The sequence below is a fragment of the Neovison vison genome, chromosome 10 (assembly GCF_020171115.1).
Source record: "Neovison vison isolate M4711 chromosome 10, ASM_NN_V1, whole genome shotgun sequence".
NCBI lineage: Eukaryota > Metazoa > Chordata > Mammalia > Carnivora > Mustelidae > Neogale > Neogale vison.
Window position 1 is genome coordinate 44,208,266 of NC_058100.1, and position 18,282 is coordinate 44,226,547.

General features: G+C 37.9%; 1 protein-coding gene across 1 annotated transcript in view; it reads right to left on the minus strand.

Annotated features, from left to right (window-relative positions):
- Nucleotides 1-4,452: 4,452 nt before the first annotated feature.
- NSL1 (NSL1 component of MIS12 kinetochore complex) overlaps nucleotides 4,453-18,282 on the minus strand; it is a 31,211-nt gene continuing 17,381 nt past the window's right edge. Inside the window, exons 5-6 of the mRNA XM_044267147.1 lie at nucleotides 7,204-7,271; nucleotides 4,453-5,956 (exon numbers count right to left, since the gene is read on the minus strand). Coding sequence (XP_044123082.1) covers nucleotides 5,678-5,956; nucleotides 7,204-7,271 — 347 coding nt within the window. The 3' untranslated portion in view covers nucleotides 4,453-5,677. The remainder of the gene's footprint in view (nucleotides 5,957-7,203; nucleotides 7,272-18,282) is intronic.

Here is an 18,282-nt window from a genome sequence, read left to right on the forward strand (position 1 = left end):
CCTCCGGGATACGGGGAGCAGACTTCAGCTTCAGTAGCCAAGAGCCCCTAGAGTTCTAATTCGGGCAAGTTCCCCAGGATTTGCCCCCCAGTCCTTTAGATCCCACCCCCTCTCCTGCTCCCACCCCTACTTCCTGCAGTACAAAGCTCATCTTCTAAACTCAATTAATAATGAACGTGAATGCCAAGTCATTAATGTCAGACTGTGAGCTAGAGGAAACTGACAAGTCAGAAATTTGCAATGTGAAATCATTCATCCATTGAACTAATATTAGTGAATAGCCCAGAGAGTATAAGCAATGGTTATGGGGAGACTTTGAGCTCTAAAGTTTCAAATGAATATAACATTAGTTTCCCCCAAATCCTTTCATAAAATCACTGCAACCTCTTCAGTGGTTCTCCAGAAAGATACTTTTTCATAATTTTTATACACAGAGACTGCATAACGGAATCCCATTTGCAAAGCAATAGTTCAGGGAGGGGGAAAAAAAAAAAAACCTCTAAAGAAACCAAAACCAAACTCTCAGCTAAAAACAAAGTCTGCGAGTCTGATCTGAAATCTACCGAGAGAATGGAACTGAAACCCTGCAAAAGCCTCTGGGGGATTTGTTTCTTAATTCTCAGTGATAGGAATAATGAAAGATAGAATCGAAGATTACTCATATTCACTCGCATATTGCGTGAGTTTTAAAATCACTTAAAAATGTAATTTATGCAAGTATTACGTGCACATCAAAGAATCAAATCCTAAGGCTTATAACAAAAATTCTCAGTTCATCAGCCTGCTCCAGCCACCTCAGTTCATTCACTTTCCAGTCTCTTAGCAGTTTGTTTGCTTTTTCTGGTATTTGCTTGAATCATATCCACCTTGTGGTGTCTTTTGGTTCAGCTGTTTCAGGGATTATGCACAGACTTTTACTTGTGGTGAAGATTTTACTCCCCAACATTCCCACTTCATGGCTGATGCTCAGATGGTCACACAGTTACGACCACGTGAATCGTTTCAGTATTACAAGATGAACTTCTGCATTGGTTGGTCCAGAAGCTCCCTCCATGCCCGATCCCTGTCACCCTGGCCACTCCCAGCTCCTGTCCTGGGACACCGCGGACTTCCCCAGAGCTCAGCAGTAAAGGGGGGACCCTGAACCCAGCTCTAGTGCTTTTATCACTACTCGCTCCAATTGCCGAGTGCCCTTCCTGTACTGATTACTTCCCAATCCTCTTACCCTCCCCACAGAACTGTTCCTATTCTTTACTGAATTCCGTTTAGAGTGTTCCTTGTTATATCTGTATGAACACTGGTCACTGTGAAGCTGATTTGTAACTGTGAGTACATTTCCTGTACAGTTTTCTGCTTATACTATAGCGAGTAGTTGTCTGATTTATTTGGTTCGTTTTTCTGGATATCTAAATATCACAAATATCTCCTTTATATGGTTCTCCAGGTGGTTAAAACGATCACTCCTTTTGTCAGTTACATTTCCTCCTCCTGAAAATCCCTCTTTTCTAGTCCTTCCCATTCCTGTTGCAGCCTGGTCTGACTGCATGGGCTTTTCTCCAGGTTTGCTGACTCGTGTCCTGTAGACTCGAGTTTGTAGCTCTCCATCTTGTAGCTTCTCTTTGCTAGACCCCATGGCTGCTGCTTTTTTGTTTACCCTTTGTAGTGGAGCACATCCACTAGTAGTGTCCCAAACAGCATGCTTTGGGGGTAAAATGTATATATTTTAAAGTATTTATTTGTTTAAATTTTACATGTCTGAGAATGGCTTTAAGTTAAACTCTCAATTGACTGATAGTTTGGCTGGGTGTAGATTTCTAGGTTGCAACTCATTTATACTGGATGTTTCTAGGTTTATTGCTCCAGAGAGTTCTAGATTAAAAGTTACTTTTGTAGTGTCCTCCACTCTTTAGCTCTCCGGAGATCCTGGGGGCCAACAGGCAAATTCCTCTTACCAATGTGTCTCTTTGCAGACACTTCTTCTGATCTGCTACTCCATTACTCTTTCCTCCATACACATTATTTCTTCATATGTTATGGTCTAGGCAATATACCTCCTAGTTTCATCATCAGATTGACTTCGTATTTCTCTCATTCTTGCTATTTGGGGGGAAATGCTACACAAGAAGAAAAAGGGATTCATTGCCAATTCTAAAAAGTACAAAGTTCTTAAGAGCTGACCTGCCTCTTTTCAAGTTCACTTATAGCAAGTCTTTTTAAACAAGATACATATAGCCGTACCTGGTGGTCCTCGGTACATCATGCTCTCTCCCAACCACCGGCCTTGGGAAATTCTCTGCACACTACCAGCAATCTTCCTGATTTTTCACCTAAAATAATCAAAACTGCTGAAACGTCACCTCCTCCACAAAGATTTTCTGAGCTTCTTCCCAAAGTTTGCCAATATACATCTATTTAGCATTAGCTGCTTTGCACGATCATTGTTTACATGCTTATTGTCTCCATTAGAATATATGGGCTTCTTGAAGACAATGTTTAGCCAATGTTTAGTGTTTTCATTTCTTTCATCAAGCCAAGCAGTAACAGTGCTTACAGAATGCTCACTATGTAAATTGTGTGCCAAATACTAGACCAAGGACTTTATGTTATGAACACATTTACTTCACATAACCCTGTGATATAGGTATTATCATCATCCCCATTAAATTAGAGGAGACAACAGCACAGAGAGGTTAAGTAACTCTAGTATTCCATATTCCAATACTATTTAACTAATATTAACTACTATTTAACTAATATTAACTAATAATAACTAATAGATGATCTGGGTCTGAGACTATGCTCTGAACCTGACTTTTGAACTGAGTAGGTGCCTAACATGTATTTGTTCAATGGATGACTGTGAAGGGAGAGAAGGAAAAACCATGGCCTTCACCAGAACTCAAACAAATTCAGTCTTAGAGATAGCTATATTTTGAAGCAAACAAAAAGTCTGATTTTACTGACTTTGTTCTTCATGCAGCCCAAGCCTTGATGACCCAGAGAAGTTCTAGGATATGATTTCTGTTGTCTACTGGTATGGACTGAATATTTGTGTCCCCTCAAAATCCTTCCAGTGTGGGCTCTATTTGGAGATGGGGACTCTAAGGAAATAATTAAGGTTTAGTAAATGAGGTCATATGGGTGGGGCCATGATCCAATAGTATTAATGCCTTATAAAAAGAAGTACCAACACTCCTCCCCCACCACTACACATATACAAAGGAAGAGAAACCTCACCAAAACTGAATTTGTTGGCATCTTGGTCATGGACTTTAAGCCTCCAGAAATAGAAGAAATTAAATTTGTTTTTGAAGCCATCCAGTCTAATGTGTTACAGCAACTCAATCAGACTAATAGTTTCCAATGGTTGAAGTTTAGAAAACCCATTTTTCTTCACTTCTTTCAGAAACTAGCTGCTTTAACAGCGTTCTCTCTCCCTTGGAACTGGATTTGACCTTCCTGTGCTGGGCTTTTGTTTTTGTTGAAAGCAAATTTTAAGACTCCATCCAATCCAGTCTTCTTTTTACCATAAAGAGGCCAACACTTGACTTTGTTTTCCTTCAACATTGCCTACAACTACAGACTTTCTTACTTTTCATTATCTTTGTTAGCTAATTCTTGGCTTATGCAGGAATCCAATTTCTCCTCCTAAAAATGTATACTTTGGGCACCCAGCTGGCTGAGTCAGAAAAGCATGTGACTCTTGATCTTGGGGTCAGGAGTCCAAGCCCCATGCTGGGTGTAGAGATTACTTTAAAAAAAAAAAAGTATACTTACCCAATACGTTCACTGGTATCAGCCAGGCTTATCCTAATTAATAATGCTAATATACTGTCCTGCCTGGTGGTATTTCATTTGGAGCTCTGCTATAACTGTGGAGTGATACTCTGGGCTCTCTGAGGGATTTCAAGTTTCAGTTGTCTGGGAACTTTAAAATGCAACAAACTTTTTTTTTAATTTCACAAATTTCCAAACAGGTACAAGAGTAGAAGGATGGCTACATCACACAGATCCAACATTATTAAGATTTTTGCCACATTTACTTAATCTATTCCTTTTCTTTTTTTTCCTTGCCGACATATTTCAGAGCAAATCCAAGACATCGAGTCATTAAATTCTATGTCTCTCAATATGTATCTCAATATGTCTCTTAAAAAAGGAAGACATTTTCTTATATAATCACAAAGCAATTATCTAATCTAGGAGCATTTACAATAAGTGTTTTGTTTATAGGCTATTGAAATGAAACAACTCATACAGAATTTTATGCTATAAAAACACTATAAAATACTATAAAAATATAGCATTGTATTATAATAACAATATTCTGTAGCTTCAAAACAATTTCAAAGGGAAATTTAGTATGTTCTGAAAGGCAGGATGTTTACCTATCATTCAACTAAAGCTGAGTTCAAGATGTTTCCAACAACTAAAAAATACACAGTATCAAGATTTCAGTCTTCGTACATTATTTTAATTAAAAACACACTGCAATTACAAATATACAGATTTGAAATTACAACATTAAAATACAGAGTGTGATAAAGTGGCTTTGTAAATTTTCTTCACTGAGACAGACTTTGTCACATTTTCATTGATTGTTAAGACATAATAAATGAGAATTACAGATTTCCCAACATCATGATTAAATTCCTCTGCAAACGAATGAAGTTATAGGCATCAAAGGAGAAAAGTTAGATGGCCCTGCCTACACTGTATTAATGTGTGGAAGAGATACAGTAAGAGCTATAATAAGCTAAAGTGAAATATTAGAACTATAGGCGATATAGCTTTCTTTGCCTTCTACCAATAACATCCTTGATAATAAACAGCTGTAAATATAAAAACAGTTCAGTATGATTGCAACTATATTTGTTCCACAATGACAACTTGTTAATTTTTAATCCAATATATATTTTTGAACTGCAATCATGTACAAAGATATAATAAAAAAATTCTGAAGAGAAACCCTTAGTCCCAAGTCAAATAATATTTAAAAGTTGAAAGGCCTATAGAAAGTAAGTGTGGACAAGAAACATTGGCTACATGCCAATTTTTATTTCTAAGAGAAAGTCTTATATAAATAAGTCATCTTTGTCTTACAAAACAAAAACAAAAAAATTCTAAAAATAATACCACAAACCCAAATTAGCCAAACTTGGAGTAACAAAGTCAAAGTCAGTCTCCTCATCTGCATATCAGTGTGATAAATCAAACTGCATTGGGGAAACAAACAAACAAATTTTATCTGCTCCTAGCTCCTAAACAGAACTGATGATTACTTTTAGCACTTAGAGACAACTGTGACACTGCTCTTCTTAAAAAGAAAGATGTATACTAGAAATCCAATAGGACGTGTTACTAGTGATATTCCACAAAAGCTGTAAGGCAGCCAAGAGATAATTACGTTTAAGGACTGTAAAAGCCTGCACTCTTAATGCCCACTGATGGGCTTTGTGCCAATACTCAAAAAATATACTTTTCACCTACCAGTGATGAAATGATGAGGAAATACAATTATTACATTATATCCTAGCATAGAGCTACTATATTTGTATAAAGGAATCACTAGTCAAAGAGTTGTTTGCCTTTTTAAATGAAGTCCTGTGTAGGCACTAGGCTATAATCTAAATGTTGACAGTGTCGAATTTCAACTCTCAAGACAAACAAGAAGAGTTTACGTGTCGAGATTAATTCTCTTTGGCCGCAGTGGATACCATTTTCTCTGGGGACAGTCTTTAGGTCGCCTTCTTTTCAGGACCAGGTCAGTGGCTTTCCTGGTTGAAGTCTCTGTTGGTGTGGTTTCTATTTGTGTTATAAAGCTCTCAGGTTTAACATCTGGTTTCCTATAACAACCGGAAAAGACTTCTTGGTGGACCCTCTGGAGCTGGATAATAGGCTGCATCTTTAAAACTTGGGAAAATCCATCTCCTTGTTCAATTAATGCAGGCAAGGACTTAAACAAACAACAGTAATAATACATGGCATTAATCTCAGGTTGGAACACAAACACACAGAGACAGATACAATGCTCTAGAATTTCACTTCAGGTTAAGGCTTTCTCTAAGACCTAATTATTTGGGTCATGGATATTTGGCTTGACCTTAAAATACCAGTATTAATTGAGGATTTTAAACAAAAACTAAAACTAAAAAGATACATTCTATTCCTACAATGCCTGGTAGTAAAATAAAACTTTGGCAGCAGGAAGTAACAGAATTTCAGAACTGAGGATTTATTGTCTAAAATTCCATATTTTAGGACAGAAGTATTTTAGAAATCTTGATCATCAAGAGCAAGAACCAGTACATTTTTCCTGTAAAGGGCCTTACATCTCTGTCACAGCTACTCAACCCTGCACTGTAATGTAAAGAAGCCACAGACAATAAATGAATGGAAACAGTTGTGTTCCAATGAAGTTTTATTTGCAAAGACAAGTGGCAAGGCTAGATTTTTGCCACCAGTTTGCCAACTCTTGATAAAGAAAATGCTTTTGGGTACCAGAAAATCATGGAATCAATACAAACCGCAAAAGAATGTTACAGAACATTATCAAAACATGGGAGATTCCAAAGAGTTTTGAAACAATTTTCATAAACTAGATATACAGATGTTTTCCTGTATGCATAAAATAAATGTCAAGAATATAAACAATTTTATTATAACAATATTAAGATATCCAAGTTGGATATGCAGCATAATATAGCAGTTAGGAATATATATATAGGCTCTGGAGCCAAATATCCAGGGGTTAGTCTTGACTCATTTATTTATTTGGGCAAGCAATAGCCTCTCTCTGTGCCTCAGTTTCTCAACTATAAAACAGGGAAATTAGCAGTTATCTATTTCATAGGATTATTGGAAGGTAACATACGTAAAGAAGATAAATGGTGCCTGATCCATAAATGCTCACTAAAAGTTAGGCAGTATTACTATCCAAAACTGTTTGATGGACTGCTAACTCTCAGAATTCAAAAATATGATCAATCTTCAAAGAAACCAGATATAAAACTGGCATATACTGGTGCCTACTAAATGTTAATTATTCTCAGTGTTACTGTCTCTTTAATAAATTCATTAAAAATCTACTTAAAAAGACTACTGAGAATTCCTGTTACAATACACTAAATATATATCCATTTTTAAAGCAAATACCTAGCTACATTTTGTTCATTTTATAACTTTTCGACATATAGCTTTTACCTTCATGGCTTCACTGATTTCCTTAGCTATTGTTTCTCCTCTGCATTTCAAATTTTCCACACGACATGCTGCAAAAAAACCGCCAAATAGTATTTTAGGTTTTTTATCTAATATAAACTCGTAAGAGACAAAGATGTTATTTGAACAAAAATCTGTTAGGATTATCCACCTTAGCTCAATCTTTCTTAGAATACTTTGTAATCTATTAAAGTAAGTGTCCTATTAAATTTATTTAGATAAATAAAAAAGTCGTGGAAACGTTAGAACAGTAGAGTAAAACTAACAATTACGACAGGCAACAAGAGTTCTATTAGGAGCAGTCTTAGCACTGTGTGTTGCTGATAGCCCCATATTCTATACGTATCTACACTGTGTTCAACATCCTCAAGTCCTGTCACCACATTTTAAATAGATATAGACTAATATCTGATATCTGTATTCCTGAGTATTATATAAACAAAATATCTTTGAATTTGGAATATACAATATCACACTGCATCAGGGATACCTAAATGTTATTTCTGGGGGAAAAAAACCTGGATTAGACTGTCAGTAATATTAAATTTTTCTTTCCTTCCTTCCTTGTTGCTTTACTGATTCCTAATACATTTTATTTCCTTCCAATCTTTGTTATAAATGTTCACGGCTACTTCACAACAGAACTGCATATTCAATGATATAATAAAATTATAATATACAATTTTATTCAAGGAATAAAAATGCTACTAAAACTCCAAGCAAAACTGGATAAGAAAAATCATTACTTGGGGTGCCTGGGTGGCTCAGTCGGTTAAGTGTCTCCCTTCACCTCAGGTCATAATCCCAGGGTTCTGGGACAGAGCCTCACATCGGGCTCCCTGCTCAGCGGGGAGTCTGCTTCCTCTCACTCTGCTGATCCCCCTACTTGTGCTCTCTCTCAAATAAAGAAATAAAATCTTGGGGCACCTGGGTGGCTCAGTGGGTTAAGGTCTCTGCCTTCGGCTCAGGTCATGATCTCAGTGTCCTGGGATCGAGCCCCACATTGGGCTCTCTGCTCAGCGGGGAGTCTGCTTCTCCCTCTCTCTCTCTGACTGCTTATGATCTCTGTCTGTCAAATAAATAAAGTCTTAAAAAAAAAAAAAGAAATAAAATCTTAAAAAAATCATTCCCTTTTGAAATCATCTACAAATTAGTTTTAAGAAGAGTAGTTGTCAGTAGAAATTACTTCAAATCTAAGCAGATACATAACCATGTTAGGAGAGCTATAGCCTTACTGGCTTCAAGGAAGTGGCAAATGACCAAGCAAAAAATTTCTTTCATAGCTGCTGTTTTTCTGTTCTGACTTTCTTTAGGTCAAAAAAGTGAGAACACATGTAGAATAAAGGGGAAATGAACAGCAAAAGTTAACTGGGAGAAAGAGGTACTCAAAGAAAGAGAAAGGCAAAGGCAAAAGGATAGCCTCTATAAAAGGGTTCTTAACCAGGGGCGCCTGGATGGCTCAGTGGGTTAAGCCTCTGCCTTCAGCTCAGGTCATGATCTCAGGGTCCTGGAATCAAGCCCCGCATCGGGCTCTCTGCTCAGCAGGGAGCCTGCTTCCCTCTCTCTGCCTTTTTGTGATCTTTCTCTCTGTCAAATAAATAAATAAAATCTTAAAAAAAAAAGGGGGGGGGTTCTTAACCATTTTTGCTACCAGAGACTTCTTTGGCAATTTGATGAAGCCTACAGATCCCTTCTAAGAATAGTTCTAAATGTATTAGTTTTTTAATTGAGGTATAATTTACATATAGTGAAATGCAGATGTCAAGTTTAACATTCAGTCACCTGTGATATATGCATACCATGCACAGGATACTTCCATCACCCTAGAAAGTTCTTTTGTGTCCCTTTCCCAATCAAACCTCTTTACAAGAAACAACCACTCATCTGATTTTTATCATTATAACACTGCTTTTGCTTACTCTAGAATTTCAGTATGTTTTTAAATTTCAAAATACAATTATTACAAAGTTATGATAGGTAATACATGTGCTTATTAGTGGTTTAAATAACAAGATCAAATACCAGGTCTAACAATTACCATAATGTGAAAATAGTGAGCATAAACAATATTGTGAGGTAACTGCAACAACTGAAATTGAAAATATCTATGGCTTTTGGGGCACCTGGGTGGCTCAGTGGGTTAAAGCCTCTGCCTTCGGCTCAGGTCCTGATCCCAGGGTCCTGGGATCGAGCCCCCAGTCAGGCTCTCTGCTTAGCGGGAAGCCTGCTTCCTCCTCTCTCTCCGCCCGCCTCGCTGCCTACTTGTGATCTCTGTCTGTCAAATAAATAAATAAGATCTTAAAAAAAAAAAATCTATGGCTTTTAATAGCAAAAAAAAAATGTTTACAGGTACTGCTAATACTACCACTGTGACCTACATTCCACACTGAAAGAAATGTTAAATCTGTCTGAGGTTAGTAAAAAATAATGTAATTTTTTTCTATCCAAATTCATAATCCCCCTTTATTCTAAGGACCCTTACCTTAGAATAATATGCTAATTTCAATTCTTTTAAGATTTAGGGAGATTTCCCCGAAGTACTTAGGCAATTACTAAATTTCCTTCTGAGGTCGCCTGGGTGGCTTAGTTAAGCATCTGCTTTCGGGCTCTGTCCTAAGATCAAGCCCTACATGGGGCTCCCTGCTCAGCGAGAAGCCTGGTTCTCCCTCTCCCACTCCCCCCCAACCCCTTCTTGTATTCCCTCTTGCTGTTTCTGTCAAATAAATAATCTTTTTAAAATAAGTAGATAAATAAATTTCCTTCTGAGTATGACAATACATGATCCATCCGCCGGTACTCTTGTGGCAATCTGGCTTCTGGCCAGGCCCGCCTTTCAGTTCTCTCCCACCTGTGTGGGAGTTGCCCATTCTTCCAACATTTATTATATATTTTCCGTGGACTAGGCCCAGCACTAGGGACTCAGAGTAAGACAAAACGGTCTCTGCCTCTCAAGGAACTTTCAGGTTACAAGATAAACACACAGAAACAAACCAGCACTCACTGAAAATCAGCTCAAACTTTTCCTGTGCAGCCTCACATTTCCATGATCCCTGCCACAAACTCTACCCTCTGCCTGAACTGCGCATTCCCGGGCTACAGACTGCCACTTGTCCTGACAGTTCCAGTAGAGTATCTGGAAGACTGCCGTGCACTGATTGGTTTAGAACAGCTTCTCAACCCTATCAGTCTCAACTTCCTCCTTTAGAACATGTTTCGTAAAGTTCCCCTTACTATTCCAAAAAAAATTCATAGATGATATTTCTGTAAATATAAATAGAAATACAAAGGATAAATGGACATTTATAATAAAATATTAATATGTTTAGTATGTTCATATCCACCACATCAGAAGACATAATGAAGTACTCAAATAATTGTAACTATTATACTAAGTTTGGATTTAAGAAAATTTATATTAGAAGTCTTTCTACATAGAAAACAAAAGATCAGATAAACACAAATAGAAAAATTAGTGTTTTATGAGAAATAACAGACTATACAATTTTAATATGGTTAGGAAACAATGGACTATGAATAACATACTGAGACAAAGTATAGGCTGTTGAAACGGTAAAAATTAGAAGGTGCAATATTTCTATAAATGAAATGGCCTTATTAAAAATGCTATATCAAAATAATTCCCTAAATTATAATATGAGAAGGTGTTAAGATTAAATCCTACTCTGCAATTCCACCATAATTCTGACTACATTTGTTATAAACATTTACTAGAAAGACTTTAGTGATCGTACTACCAAAAGACGATGAGGAACATAGGATAGACTGGGCCAAAATGAGAATATGGGAAATTATAGAGAAGATACATGGTAGATCTTTATGGACCAATTCTGGATTGTAGACAGATCTCTGGGGCTAGCTTTTGAATAAGAATAAACACAGGGGTGCCTGGGTGGCTCAGTGGGTTAAAGCCTCTGCCTTCGGCTCGGGTCAGGATCCCAGGGTCCTGGGATCAAGCACCGCATCAGGCTCCCTGCTTCCCTTCCTCTCTTTCTGCCTGCCTCTCTGCCTACTTGTGATCTCTGTGGGGTGCCTGGGTGGCTCAGTGGGTTGGGCCTCTCTGCCTTTGGCTCGGGTCATGATCTCGGGGTCCTGGGATCGAGCCCCGTGTTGGGCTCTCTGCTCAGCGGGGAGCCTGCTTACCTCTCTCTCTCTCTCTCTCTCTCTGCCTGCCTCTCTGCCTACTGTAATCTCTGTCAAATAAATAAATAAAATCTTTATTAAAAGATGCTATTGGAAATGCCCCTAAATAATTCATTGTCATTTGAAAAAAAGGAGTATGAAAGTTGTAACTGAACCTAAAACATTTTCATAGACTGATAAAATTTAGCTCTAGTTGCAAAGATTCCTTTGTTTAGTTTGTTTCTTTTTAAAAGTTTTATTTACTTTTCCGCACACATTGACTAACAGAGAAGAATATCTGAAGAAATATGATGACGTAAGTCAGAGTGGTTACCTCTGATACCCAGGGAGTACTAAACAGAAAGGAAGGTGAGGAAACTGCTTTGGGTACTGGAAATGTTACGTAGCACAGACTGTCCATAAAATCAGGAAGCAGGATAAATATGTGTTAGTTACATTTTCAGATAATATATTCAATATCTCTTTCTTTAAACTCAAATATTTCTAAATTTAAGGCAATGGGTCCAACTATTAATACATAATAAATATACTATTTTTCTTGTTTCTAGACTTTTGGGATACCTTCAGTTGTACTTATTGTATACATGAAAACATAATGGGCACATTATTTGAAAATATGACATACTGTTTACAAATAAGTTTATCCTATGTTTGCCAACCATGCAGACACTCAGCATATCCAGATCAAGGTGGCAGTTACGCATGATTATGTGTATGAATGTGTATGAATTCATCAAGCTATGCACAGTCCATTATACCTCAATATATACACACATCCATACAACAATGAACAGAATCTTTTTTAACATCTACTCTAGAGGGATATGGTAATATATATTCTTCATTGTTACTGCATGATTTATAAAATAATCTGTCATCCAAGGGATTCTTAATTTTTGTAAAAATACGTGCTATTTTGAAAAAAAATTATCCATGAACCCACAGTAATGGACAACAATATCTGTTATCTCTTGCATAAGCAATGACAATGTAAAAGTGCCAAGAGTAGTTTATGTGCAGAATAGAGCTAGGTCCCAGGTTTGGATAATTATAAACATATTTTCACACATGAACTTCTGGTGAAATATTCTTTTTTTTTTTTTTTTTTAAAGATTTTATTTATTTATTTGACAGAGAGAAATCACAAGTAGACAGGCAGGCAGAGAGAGAGAGAGGGAAGCAGGCTCCCCGCTGAGCAGAGAGCCCGATGCGGGACTGGGTCCCAGGACTCTGAGATCATGACCTGAGCTGAAGGCAGCGGCTTAACCCACTGAGCCACCCAGGCGCCCCCTGGTGGAATATTCTAAAGTTTTGCTGGACATAGAAGACATTTAGTGTTCCTGGCTCCTGACCACAAAATGTCAGCTGCACCCTCTCCAGGACTGTGGTAACGAGAAACTTACCCACTTTCTGAAAAGGGCCGCTAGGGGGCAGTACTGTCTCCAGTGAGAACCGTGGTGTTCCTCATCTATTAGCATTCCATGGGAACAAGAACCTCATTCTCTTAACCTTGAACTCCCTAGTGTTGAACACAGTGCCTGACATGTAGAGCAGGTGCTCAAAATGTACGATGAAACAAGGCTATGACAAGAGTGCTGTGGAGGTACAAAGAAGGGTGAGGTCAGTCCAACAGGGGATTGAAAAGGAGTAGAGGCTTCACAGGTGTTATAAGAAAGTTTCCATAGAAGAGGATCTGATGCTGGATGGCTGGGGTGAGTGGGAATAGGAGGTAGATGGTAGAGGATGTGCTATACCAAAACAAGGGAATAAATCAAGAAAGAAGACAACACAGGAACCAGGAAATATGATTCAAAACAAGAGCAGGAAATTCCTAGGATGGTGAGGAAAGGAACGGATGGGACAGAAGCTTTGCAGCAGCCTAGACAGCAACCAGTCCAGATTAGACTAGGAAGACAAAAGCCTCCCAGAGGAATATCTCCAAGAAAAAGGAAAAGGTTTTAAAATTAATTTGATGGATAACCTTAAGTGTTTACCATACTGAGAGGAATTCTACAGTTCTATTAAAGAGTTTGGGAAAGAATTACTGATAGACACAACAGCAAACAAAACAAACAGAAAAAGCAATTATCATTCCAAAGGAGGATGGGAAGCTATTCAAGAAAAATATACTCACAGTAATGATTACCTGACTTATACTGAAGAACATGTAGTCATAACAACATAAATACTAAATACTACTGATTTTTTGACAAAAATGAGATATTAAAAGTGAATCTGATGAGTGCAGTTTATTTTGAAAAGAAAACAGAAGTACCGAGAAGAGAAACACAATGACATGACAGCTGTCTCTACTTAATCCCTGACAGCCCACTCCTATAGTGGCAGGGGTGTCATCCATTGCCAATCAATCTTGTGTAATAACCATTAGCAACCCTGTGAGGCAAGCAGGTTCCATCAGCCTCCTTTTACAGATAAGAAAACAGAAGCTGTGAGAACTGAGAAATGATCTAGAATAGAAATAGAACCCACATTTCCTAGAATTCAAAGCATATGCTCTTTTATACTCTATATGTAACTTTCCAAAATACCCGGCTGTCCAGAATTATAAGAATTAAAGATAACAAATGGTAAAAAGTTAGCTCTAATGTAATAAAAATCCCTTTGAAATAAAAATAAATTATGTCTGGTAAAAAACTGAAAATAGCACAATTCTAGGTTTAACTCTGCTTTAACTATTAACATTATAGTATATTTTTAAAGTTACATGAATTAAATTCCTTTCATTGAAAACTAAGGAAAAGCAATGATTTTAGGGATAAAAGCAAGCACACAAAGATTTTAATAAGCACTAGAAGATGGGGGAAACACACACACAATTAAAAATGATCACTAAATATCTGAATGTTGCCTCTAAAATGCACCAAAAAAGGCATTTTCCAATATTAATATCTGCTTAGAAAACTTCAAAATATATAAACTTTTCACTCCCTCACTCAAGATTATTTTAAATGAATTTCTCACTTCTTGTAACTAGTAAAAGAGCGTGTAAGTACTCCTGACATACAAACATGTATGGCTGACGGCTGGTCTCTGCCATGTTGGAGACTGCAGATGACCTTCTCTCCACAGCTTTCATGGGGACATCTCTGTGACTCCACTATCCTGTCACTGCAAAGGTATTTAGGGATCCAAACTATTCCCTCTAACTCCTATTTAAGCATCTGTACTGGAACAAATGTGCATCTGAAACGTGATTTTCCTAGTATTTTTCAACGTAAATGGGTAGTATTTCAGCTACATTATAGGAAAAATTGGTGTTTAAAGGGTAGCCTAGAAACTTACCCATTTATACTACTACGTGCAAATTTTTTCAGAGGGGAAATGCATTTCAAATTCTAAAGCTCAGACTGAATAAAAATTTGAAATGTAACCATTTGTAAGTGAGTAACTACCTGTAAATATTCTGGCAGTGGCTGAAGCAAGTTGGCATTATTAAGAAAGAAGAGGAACTGTCCCCAAGTCTTCTGCTTGTAGGGTCAGCAAAAGAACTGGAAGTATCAAGTCTACTGTAGAGAAACTTAAAATAGCTCGTCATCACTACATGTTTAGTGAAGGACAGGGGGAAAAGGGAGTCTCTTCAATTAACTTTAAGGAACTTTTCAAAAAAAGAAGATAATATAGAAGCAATTATTAGTTTTCCTAATAGGATCACAAAAGGTTATAGCTGAGAAATGAAAACTCATCTTACTGGTAGACAACTAATCAGAGGATTGCTGCTAGGATATTAAAAAAAAAAAAAAGTTGCCTCTTAAAAATGTGGAAGTAGGCACCGTTGAGGACATTGCCTCCCCTAGGCACTTGCTTTCTTAAACATAGGGAAATGAAAAAGTGGAAATGAAAGATTGGGTAATCAACCTAGTTTTGCTTTCGGGTCACTGCACTGACTAAACTGGGAAACATGAACTTCTAAAAGCCTGCTTTTTCAGCAAAAAAGCACTAAATGAGGGCTTCCTTTCTATTCCCAGTGTATTTTATGTGCATAAATGAGCAAGTGAGCCTGCATTACATAGGATGTCTGGCTTATACCGGTTGCTAAAGGGATGATTAAAGGCATGAATAAGAACCATGAACTGAAAAGTAGCACCCCTGGTGAAAACGAAACAAAAAACTAAGCAGTGATTTATGACTTTCCGGAAGGTAACCATTTGCTACAACTTAAATAGAGCTGTCGAACACACCTGCTAAGTTACAGATAATACATAATCTTGTATATCCAGTCCCACTTGCACCTCACCAGCATCTTCCATACTGAAGAGTTGTATCTCTTTTAAGGTACCATATATTTTCAAACTCCTTGCCTGTGGTTGCTGGCCTGGGCCAAGACTGTAATACTGTCCAATAATGTTCTTTCCTACCATTCCCTTTACTGTATCCTCAGTGGTCTTTTACTCCATAAATACTCAAGAACTATAAACACTCTCAACTTAGGAACCTTGTTCTAGCTCTGCCCTAACTGAAAGGCTCTTCTTCTTGTCATAAGAAATTCCTTCTTGCTACTTTCCCAGAAAGTGTTTATCACCTAAACACATGACCCTACACGGACTGTTTACTTTTATATTTGCTTATACTTTTCTGCTCACAACTAGAACACAAGCTCCACAGAGCAGGGATATTGTTTGTGTTGCTCACCATTATATCCTCTATGAGGAGAACAGTTCTGCATACAGTGGACATCTGATAAGTATGCTGAGTACATGGATGAGTAACAGCCCCTCAAAATGTCCTGAGATGGTGCTATATGCTGGGCACATATAATGCAAATACAAAGTAAAAAAGCTCATGGAGCTTTCAGTTTTGTGAGACCATAAACAAGGAAATACACAAATATATTGTAATACGCGCTACTGAGGAAATAAACAAGTATTATGATAGAGTACTGAGAAGGGGCTATTGTCATTAGGGTGGTTACGGAAGATCTCTCTGAGGAGGTAGCATTTATTAATTTATTTTTAAAAGATTTTATTTATTTATTTGACTTGCAGGGGGTCGGGGGTATGGGGGAAGCAGGCTCTGTGCCGAGAAGAGAGCCTGATGCGGGGCTTGATCCCAGGACCCTGAGATCATGACCTGAGCTGAAAGCAGAGGCTTAACCCACTGAGCCACCCAGGCACCCCTGAGAAGGTATCATTTAAATGAGAGAAAAACTGAGAAGATGTCAACTTTAGAAGCACCAGGAAAAAGCATGTTTGAAAGTGAGGCACTTTCAAAAAACTGAAAGGTGGACCACAGGGCTATGGCAAAAAGGAAAGTGACTGAAATGAATTTGGAGAGGTAGGTGGGGGCCAGACCATATAAGGGAACATTAAGATGTTTGAAATGTGGGGTGCCTGGGTGGCTCAGTTGTTAAGCATCTGGTCTGCCTTCCGGCTCACATCATGATCCAGGATCAGATCATGATCTTGGGGTCCTGGGGCTCCTGGGAGCGTCAGGCTCCCTGCTCTGCAGGAAACCTGCTTCTCCCTCTCCCTCTGCTTGTGTTCCCTCCATAAGTGTCTCTCTCTGTCAAATAAATAAAATCCTTAAAAAAAAAAAATCTATATATAGATAGATAGATACAGATGTCTTTTTCAATTAGAAGATTTTAGGATTTAAGCTGAGGAATGAAAACGGATTTATGTTTAAGAGTAGTTGGTCTTGGAAATTCACAAACTCCCCACCTTTGTCCAAAACATCATCTGATAAATATAGAAAATTATAAAGCTATCCCAAAGCATATACAAAGGAAACATTTCTATGAACCATAAAAAATTAAAAGAGAAAAAGCTATAAGTCAGGCTGAAGTTGCAGATCTACCAGTAGGGAGATGGTAAGTAGGCAGTAGGTAACCAGGAATTTGCTTCTATAACATAAAAGGGGCCCACCCAGAGTACCCCAGAGGAGCAGGGAATGGGAAGAGTCAGCTTCACTGTATGAAACCAAAGGCTGAGATAGAGTTTTCCTACCCTGAAAAGCAGGCTGAAAAAGACCTGCCAATAACAATGGCCAGGAGCTGAGGCATATATTAGAAATAATGGGAGGCAGATAATGCCTCAAAGCCTGGTCCTGGACCAAGCCATCTGCTGCCTTAGTAACTAGATCCGCTCTCTCCTATATTATAGGGGAACAGAGGAGCCCCATGCTGCCAACTCTAAACTGGCTCTTTGCTAAGACTTTTCAAGGGCCAGATGAAAGGCAACCACAAAACTACTAGACAGGAAGGAGGGAAAGCAGTGACAAGAAAATAGGTGCATAAATAATCTTAGTGAAGGAAAAGTCTACAAATCAAAATTCTAAAATACAAGAGGAGATCACAACCATGAAGGATAGCCAATGTAACTAATGCCAAGGTGCGAATACTGCAGATGGCATAAAAATAGAGCAATCTAAGAACAATTTTAAAAGCTTAGGATCTTCTCATAGATGAAGGAAATCATAATAGCACAAAAGAAAAATAAATTATTATTATTTTTTAAAGATTTTGTTTATTTATTTGACAGAGATCACAAGTAGGCAGAGAGGCAGGCAGAGAGAGAGAGAGGAGGAAGCAGGCTCCCTGCTGAGCAGAGAGCCCAATGCAGAGCCTGATGCAGAGCCCAACTCGGGGCTCGATCCCAGGACGCTGGGATCATGACCTGAGCCGAAGGCAGAGGCTCTAACCCACTGAGCCACCCAGGCGCCCCAAGAAAAATAAATTATTAAATAAAAACAAGAATAATACAAAAATAGAAGAAATGATAAAGAAGCAAAGTTGAAAGATTAGGTTAAAGATTTTCTAGAAGATGGGAGTCCTCTGACTGAAAGTATACTTGGAGACAGGAGTGGAAGATGGGAAGGAGGATGCAAGCAAAATAAATAAAAAATCCCACTCCTCCCAAATGTACATAATCTATTTAAATAAAA